This window comes from Cyprinodon variegatus, unplaced genomic scaffold (assembly GCF_000732505.1).
Source record: "Cyprinodon variegatus isolate N-32 unplaced genomic scaffold, C_variegatus-1.0 Scaffold98, whole genome shotgun sequence".
NCBI lineage: Eukaryota > Metazoa > Chordata > Actinopteri > Cyprinodontiformes > Cyprinodontidae > Cyprinodon > Cyprinodon variegatus.
Genome location: NW_015150551.1, coordinates 205,135 through 214,218, shown reverse-complemented (window position 1 = coordinate 214,218; position 9,084 = coordinate 205,135). Strand labels below are relative to the sequence as shown.

The window sequence follows — 9,084 nt, the reverse complement described above, 5'->3', positions numbered from 1 at the left end:
TTTATCAAGCCTGAATTGATTTGATTGATCGATTTGACTGTATGATCTGGTTGAACTGTAAAGTGCCTTGAGATGACATGTGTTGTGAATTTGGCGCTATATAAATAAACTGAATTGAATTGAATTGAATTGAAATTGAATATTAAATTTTTGTTAAGGTTATTTGGAAAAAATTGAAAATATTGTTTCTATGCAATAAAAATGTTAACAGGCTCACCAGCTAAAATAAGAAAAATATGTCCCATGGATGCCCACTGTTTAACTCATTTTAATTCCACTCAAACAATACGCTTTCTGAATTTGCATGCCAATTCCATTAGTTTTTCTCAGTATTGCCAGGTTTACTTGTTTCATTAATAATTCAAACTATCCCTTTTAATTGTTTGTCATTGTTAGCCATACCCCTAATTATTATTTTATATTTATTTCTGATTAGTTTATTTATTAATAATTATGTTAAAGAATCTTTATTTTTCTAAGCGTCTGTATATGCATAATTACAACAGTACAAATTTCAGTAGTAAGTTTAGTTTAAAAGAGCCATTTGCTGATAACATGTAAAGACTGTGAAATCTGTAATAGCTTTAGAAGCAATTATAAGAACAAAGTTATAAGATTTTTTTGCCACAGATAGATGCAAACAGGATTCCTCATTTTAACTATTTAAATGGTTTTAATTTTTAGCAATAAAAATAATTCTAATCTTTTGATTATACTTTCTAGATATGCCACCTATGATGAAGGGAGAACCTGGTCCTCAAGGGAAACCTGGACCAAGGGGTCCTCCTGGGCCACCAGGACTACCAGGAAAACCTGGACTGGGGAAACCAGGTCTCAATGGACAACCAGGTCCTCAGGGGCCTCCAGGATTTACTGGAATTGGTAAACCTGGACTTCCAGGTCTACCAGGAAAGATTGGGCCAAATGGAATGCCAGGACTTAATGGTGAAGTTGGACCTCGTGGTGAACCAGGTCCCCGTGGACTTCCTGGGCCCCCTGGTGTCCCCGGCCCAGCTGGTTTATCTCTGAATGGAAAGCCTGGGCTCCCAGGTATCAGAGGACCCCCTGGAGCTCGTGGTGAGCCAGGATTAAAAGGCACTGCTGGACCACCAGGTGAACGTGGACTTAGGGGGGAAAATGGCAATGGTAACCCAGGAACTCCAGGTATCAGGGGCCCTCCAGGTCTAAAAGGCAGTACAGGACCACCTGGATTTCCTGGTATTGGCAAACCAGGGCTAAAAGGTTCACCGGGACCACCTGGACTTAAAGGTGACGAAGGACTTCCAGGGAATAAAGGAGAACCAGGGCTGCCTGGGCCACCAGGCCTTCAAGGTCTTCCAGGCCCAGCTGGGTTGGGGAAGCCTGGTCTTGATGGGCTCCCAGGAACACCAGGTCCAGTGGGCCCTAAAGGTGAACAAGGAACTCGGGGAAGTCCTGGAAATCCTGGCCTACCTGGTTACGGAAAACCTGGTCTAAATGGTCCAAAGGGGGAGAAGGGTCACAGTGGATATCCAGGTCTCCAAGGGGACAAAGGGGAACAAGGAATGGTTGGTCCAATTGGGGTGCCAGGTCTTGACGGACAACCAGGGCCACCAGGCATTCAGGGTCCAATGGGGCTTCCAGGAAAACATGGAATTCCAGGGCCGAAGGGAGAATTAGGACCCAAGGGACCCCCAGGTCTGCCTGGACTCAAAGGGGACCAAGGTTCCAGTGGTTTACCTGGGAGACCTGGTGTCCCAGGAGAAAAGGGTATCCCTGGTCCTCATGGTTCTATTGGTAAACCAGGCCCTAAAGGTGAGCGAGGGCAAAATGGTCCACCTGGGAATCCAGGGTTGACAGGTTCTCCAGGGCCCAAAGGGGAGTCCGGCTTTATGGGGATTCCAGGCCCCAGGGGCCAGTCAGGAATTCCTGGTCTCCAAGGGCCTATGGGTCCTATGGGGCCACAGGGTGTCCCTGGACCAAGGGGTGATGCGGGACTACCAGGGCCTCCAGGGATAGGCAAACTGGGGGAAAAGGGAGCAATAGGTCCACAAGGCCCACCAGGAAATCCAGGGCCTGCTGGGCTTAATGGTAACCCTGGTCCGCCTGGTCCTCCTGGGCCTCCTGGCCCTCCTGGAAATGGCCACACTCTTGCTTCGGGGACCACTGATGCAGGACTGGGTGGGGAGGAAGTGCCAGGGGACAGAAAAGGTCCTGCATACACTCAAGTTCTGTCTGCCTCACTAGCACCAGCTTTCACAGCCGTTCTTACCACGCCATTCCCACCTTCTGGTATGCCAATCAAATTTGATAGGACGCTGTATAATGGTCAAAATGCCTACAGCCCTGCAACTGGCATCTTCACGGCTCCTTTATCTGGCGTCTACTACTTTGCGTACCACATGCACGTAAAGGGAACTAGCCTCTGGGTGGCTTTGTACAAGAACAATGTACCAGCCACTTACACCTATGATGAATACAAGAAAGGCTACATGGACCAAGCATCTGGCAGCGCAGTACTAGAGCTGAAGGAAGGTGATGAGGTCTGGGTTCAAATGCCTTCGGATCAAGCAAATGGCCTTTACTCTACCGAGTACATTCACTCTTCATTTTCAGGATTCTTGCTTTGTCCCACATAACCTTTCCCTTATAAAATGTTCCTGAAATTGTGCCTCAGATCAGCCCTATACCCGAGATACCTGCAGCCATAGTTGAAACACCCCCCATAACATTTTGAGAATACTACCATGACCTTATCTCTCTTACCCTCAGCAGTCTCAGTTTGAAAAAAAAAAATTGTGAATTATGTTTAAAGATTTGAAAGGCAGGGGAAGCATTGTCATATTGTGTTCTTATATTTCAATGTTCATCAAATGTTCGTCTTGGGTTGTATTTTGTGATGTTTTTTAGGCTATATTATTTTAATTATTATATTGTCATATTTCGTTATCATTATTTGAACCTCCTCATCAATGTCGCTTTTGTTTGTTGGATTCAGACTTGTAAGTGCCTTACATGGTAACATGCGAGTAACAGACCTTCCCGTGTGACTGCACATACTGTCAGACAATAAGGTCACCAAAACTCGGGGAAGGAGGGGGATACGTTTCAGACACCGGTCACTTCTGTGTGTGTAATTAAAATAAAGAATTGGAAAACCTGCACTTAGAGTAACACTTCAACAACAGAACTGTTGACAGCTAGTTATGTAAAAAGAAATCAGGGCATCTGGTCCTGTGATACCTTTGATTTGGTCCGTTTTAATTTGCAACCCAACTTCTAGAGAGAGATTTATAATTTATTACTTGATGGTATACGAGCCTACTAGGTGCATCTTTTGTGTCTATGTTTTTTTCTTATTGTTCAAGACAAATTAGGAGTTGATAGATAGAGTATATTTTAACATGCAGTAGAGTGGATGCCAAAATTATCCTCAAATGGGCAGTAAAGACTGCGTTCTGGCAAATTAACTTGGTATAGCAGTCTTATTGAGTGATGTATATTTTTCCTTTTGCACTGGGTGGCATATTGCACCAGAGGCTTGCTTTTCAAATGCTCCATATTTCATAAATCTGCTTCAATATGGTATTCTGTGAACAAATAATTCTATATCTCTTCCTAGTTGGAAAAATACCATTCTAATTATAAGAGAAAAATCTGTGAAACTGCCTAAAGCTTGATTGTATTTTAGAAATAGAGAACCTCATTAATAACAATGAAATAAAAGTTCCTACCTTTTTTCCCAAATATTTTTTAGACACAGACATTCCGTTTTTGAGCCTAGCTTCTTTCTTTGAAAGCAGAGTTATATCCCAATATACATCTAACACAGTATTTGGCACTTCTGGTAAAGATATATCAAAAGTCTTGGATACATTCACTTCTTATGTGTTTTTTTTAGAACATCTATTATTTAAGTTAATCAAGTTTATTTGGTAAAGATTCTTTATACTTTTGAAATTGCCCATTAGTAGATAGGAAAGCTTCTTTTTACAGGGTGGGAGGTTTCAGATGGTTTTACCTAACAGTGGGAGTTACATGTTTTTGCCACATATTCATATTTTGTCTAAAGCCAAGCACCTAGTGGAGGTATCATCTGCCTTAAACTTTAGAGGTTTTACCAGGCATATCTCCCAAACAACAGTTTTGCATGTAGGTGGCGTCTAATAGTTTACTTGGAGCAGCTGTGTACAATTATAAGTATTATTTGGTAAAAGAAAGAAAAATTGTTTTTATTTTATTTTTAAAGCATTTTTTTGGGGGGGGTAGTGTATGCGATTATGTAGGGTTAATGTAAATCAAAAACTTTGCCTCATTTTGCCCAGATTAATAGACTAATCAACAGCATATTTTGGTGCATATAAGTCTGAATTTGAGTGAAAGTCTTATTGTGACCCTATTTTCTATTACGCCCCAAAAAGTGTGGCTAATACATTCCATTTTGCTCTGATTGTAAATTTCATTAATTTCACTGGAAATATGCTTATTTTATCTCCCAATTAATACCTTTCAGCTCACCAACCTTACTGCAACAGCTTGTTTTCTTAAGGTTCAAATTTTCGGAGATTGCACCCTGTTTCTCTGTTACAGTTATTTAACAGGAATGGATTGGTATCTCTTTTTAACCCTTTGAATAAATATAGTTAAATTAAATTTAAAACGTTTTATTCTTTAGGAAAAAAACATTATTTTTTTATGCATTTTTACCAGGAGTGCCAATAATCCTGAAGGATCTAATCATTCCAAATTATAACTGATTCGCCTTTTTAAGTGAATAAGCAAAGGGACACACAGAAGTTCACTGGTTGTGAAATACAGGTCGTATAACATCCAGCAAACCTCTGGTTTAGTTCTAGAAGAGGTAGCAGGTCAGAGGTAAGAGCTCTGTGTTTACTCACTACTGCTGGATGAAGCATTAAAGATACGCTCTTTTTGTCAATACATGTGTCTATGTGTGGGTGATTGTTTTTTTTTGGCTGTGTCATGTCATCCCCCTTTAAAAAGTCAGGTCATGAATATTTCAACAAAGATAATAATAAACTTGAACGAGGTTACAAAGTTTTCAGAATCATCATCAACATTCTGTTAATGTTTCTCAAGAACGCTTGAGAATCTAAAACTCTGAATGCTTCCGTTCCCTCTGGGTTTTGGCAGGAATTCCTGAGGAGTTTTTACATCACCAGTCTGTGCTAAAAAGGAGGAGAAAAGAGATGTAGCTACTGAAATACATAATTCAAATGACATGGAAAACAGCCAAAAACTGAAACAAGATACTGATAATAATATTGAGAATTTTTTTTTCTCTCTGATTAACACTGAATGGGCTGTTTCACGCTTTGAAATAATAAATGGAATAATGGCCTCCTCTGATTCTCAGTTTAACCAAATCAAACAAGAATAGAAAACATTTTGAAAGGTGCTTATTTCAGCTGGTGTTACCAAGCAAAAACACACAATGCATGACCTGGACACATTTTTTTTTTTTTCGTATATGCAATGTCCCGCAGAAGTATATACTTTTGTAATAATTTAAATAATTTCAAGTGGCAGGCTAGTGGTTAGGGCATAGAGCTTGGAATCCTGAGGTTCTGAGTTTGACCCCCACTCCCACAGACTGCCACTCTGGGTCGCTGAGCAAAGACCCTTAACCCCACACTGCTCCCCAGGCGTCCCACAATGGCAGCCCACTGCTCCCCAAGGGGATGGGTTAAATAAAGAGGTAAATTTCTCCAATGTGAGATCAATAAAGCTCAATTATTGTTTGTTTTGTATTGTTTGAACCACAGACTTCAATGTATGTAATGTGAATGGCCGCTAGAAGTTCTGCAGTATTGTAAACTGAAAAGAGAATAGTCTGAAAAGTATAGAAAATTTGTTTTAACACCACCTTGTAGAACCCCCTGAGTTGTATGTATCTGCATTTCCTCCAGGATGACAAACACCTTGGCTGTTTCTTTGACTTATCCTCTTCACACCCGGCCTACCAGTTTAGTCGGACAGTCATGTCTTGGTAGGTTTGCAGCTGTGCCATGCTGTTCCCACTTTTAGGTGGTGGATTCAACAATGATCTGTAAGAAATTCAAAGCTCATGGTTCATATCATTACTCAGCTGTATCCCTGACCTTTCTTCTGTGTTGCTCACTTTTCCCTTATGTTGTTCAACCTTGTCTGAAGAGCTGTATTGTCAATGAGGTTAAATTAAATGCAGACAACTCTTTCCAATACAGTATAGTAATGTTTTTCAATCATTTAGTTGCACTGTATTTTACAGCATTGTTAACGTAAAGGGGCTCAATACAAATAATTACCGCAATTTTCATGGTTTCAGATCCCAGTTTTGCAGGAGTTTTGTAGTGATCCAACACATCACATCCCAACCTAAATACATTGGATTTTGTGGATGTAAATTAAACAGAAAACTCAGACTTTTCTCCTTTATTTGCTTTAAACCAGAATCTGCTTACAGTGCCCAAACACTTGTTACAATGATCCTTTTGCCTAACATTTAGCTCTGTAGTTAGAAATAATGTATGCTGATTTTTCTTTTCTAAAATGCATCCACGATCTATCACTAAAGGGTAACTCTTCAAGTTCTTTTGGAAAAGCAGTGTAGGATCATGCCTAATCAGTATTCTGTCCAACGTAATGCACTTACAGTTGCCTTCATATATCATGATCACCCCAAAATCTGCTTATGTATCAATGTTATAAGGTTTGTAGCGCATTGTTAGACTTGTTTTGTGCTGTATGTTCGTTGTGTGTTTTGTTCTTTGCTCGTCTTTTATTCTTGAACAAAAGAAGCGCTGATGAGAGTCACCTGTGCTTATTGCTCTCTGTCCTTAATTTTTCATTGACAATGTCACTTGCTTGCTGAGTTTGCATCATGTGCAAATCATTTAACAAGTGTCAGTAAGATCTTCGGTTGCAAATTATATCTTAGAACTGTTTTCTTTGTGTCTTTATTAAACAACAACAAGAAAAAAAAAAAGAAGAAAAAAAAAACAAGAATTAAAAAAAAAAATCACAGCAGCCTTGCTTCGGTTCTTGAAGGGAAATTTGTTTGTTTTTATTTTCTCTAAACACAAACGGCCGTTCCCATTTGCACATGAAATTAATGATGTATTTATGCATTACTGATAATTTAATAGGAATGCCAAAACTGACCACCGAAGCCTAGAACATACAAATGGTATTTAATAGCATTGACAAGTTAATAGCATTTATAACATGTAGTTAGCATTTTAGAGTTGTTTGTGAAGGATTATTTTTGGACGTTTATTTTCTTACATGTCGCATACAACGTAGTAGTGTATGTTTTTGTTTTTATTTTTGTTATACATCACTATTGCTTGCACTCTCTGCAATAGAATATGGGTATAAAATGCACTTATTTTGATTGAAAATGTTTGTCTGCTTATACAAAATCTACAGTACTTGATTGTATTGATAACACATCAATAAAAAGAGAGAAAAAATGTGTGTTTTGGTCTCATGCCTTGATTCTTTAATTTAGTGCTCATAGAAGATTTACATTTATGGGAATTAAAATATCATTGAAATGGTTGGATATTTCAGGAGGTGAAACTAGTATATATGTGGGTATATGTTTCCAGGATTTCCATCCATCCATTTTCCATCAGGCTTTATCCCTACTGGGGTTGCAAGGGGTTCTGGTGCCTATCTGCAGCTGCCAAGGGGCAAGAGGCAGGGTACACCCTGGACTGGCCGCTAGTCCATCACAGGGCAACACAAAGACATACAGGACAAAAAAGCATTCACGCACACTGACACCTAATGAGAATTTAGAGAAGCCAATTAAGCTAGCAGTCATTTTTTGGACTGTGGGAGGAAGTACCTGGAGAGAACCCATGCGTGCTCAGGGATAACATGCAAACTCTATGCAGATAAACCCCAGGCTGGGAATTGAACCCAAAACCTTAGTGCTGCAAAGAAGCAGTGCTTCCCCCTGCTACACTGTGCAGCCTTTTCAAGTTTTATTACTATAAATTTTTAATGATGTGGTTTACAGCTATTAAACACCTCAAAACTTGGTTTATTAGGAAATTAAACTATTCAATTGGTCCCTTACACAAATCCTTAACATGGGCTAAGATGTTCTAAACTTTTCTTTTCAGGTCATAGTAAACATCGCATTAAAGTTGGATTTAAAGAACCCCAAAGTGTGGAAAAAAGACAGACATGGACTGGCTTGAGGTCCAATGTGAAGTAACACTGTCCATAAACAGTTGCAAAGCCATGAAATGTCCTGTTTGTCCGCCGTGTTTTTATCAAGTCTGAAGTCTGCATCAAAAAGTTAGAGCATTTCATGTCTGCATCTCTTGATAAACAATATTGAGATGCTAAATTTCATTGTCCAAATGGAGTTGGCACACGTCTACACGGCAAAACATTTAAGTAATTTGGTCAGCAAATTCTCCTGACTTAAACCACAAAGATAATTTGCTGGGTTTTGTCAGGTGAGAGGCAAAATGAGAAGAGAGAGTGTCAACAATGCAAACGAGCTGGAGGCCACTATCAGAGCAAGTTTTGATTCCTTTATACCTCAGCAGAACAACAGGCTGATCATCGCCAAGCCACTATAATGCAGTCCTTTCTGCAAAGAAGACTCTTCTCACTGTCTGCATACATTGGCTGACATTTGTGATAAAAAAAAAAATGAATAAAAATAAAAGATTAATTTTTCAATTCAATATTTAATTCTATTTAATCACGCTGAGATGTATATATAACAGCTATTTCAGGAGAGATTTACAAACCAGTATTCATGTATTGCAGCACAGTTGGTTCTTTAAAGGGTTGCAAGTAAGGGCGCTGTCGCTAGAGGGAGCTGTAGAACTCCAGTAAAGATACAGACTATCTCAGGGATTACTGAAGATCCATGATGGATCTACTGATAAAACCTTTGAGTCACTGAAGATCTTAGACTGTACAGCTGATACAAACCTTAATTGAGCTTGAATTAAGAAATTAACAAAAAATACACTGTTCAATATTCAACAGCTTTGTAAATATGTGTATATATAAGTATATTACTCTATATATATATATATATATATATATATATATATATATATATATATATAT

At 39.1% G+C, this 9,084-nt stretch overlaps 1 protein-coding gene across 1 annotated transcript in view; it reads left to right on the top strand.

Moving 5' to 3' along the window:
- Nucleotides 1-4,077, top strand: part of col8a2 (collagen, type VIII, alpha 2) — a 62,120-nt gene extending 58,043 nt beyond the window's left edge. Inside the window, exon 3 of the mRNA XM_015374181.1 lies at nucleotides 724-4,077. Coding sequence (XP_015229667.1) covers nucleotides 724-2,618 — 1,895 coding nt within the window. The 3' untranslated portion in view covers nucleotides 2,619-4,077. The remainder of the gene's footprint in view (nucleotides 1-723) is intronic.
- The last annotated feature ends 5,007 nt before the right edge of the window (nucleotides 4,078-9,084 follow it).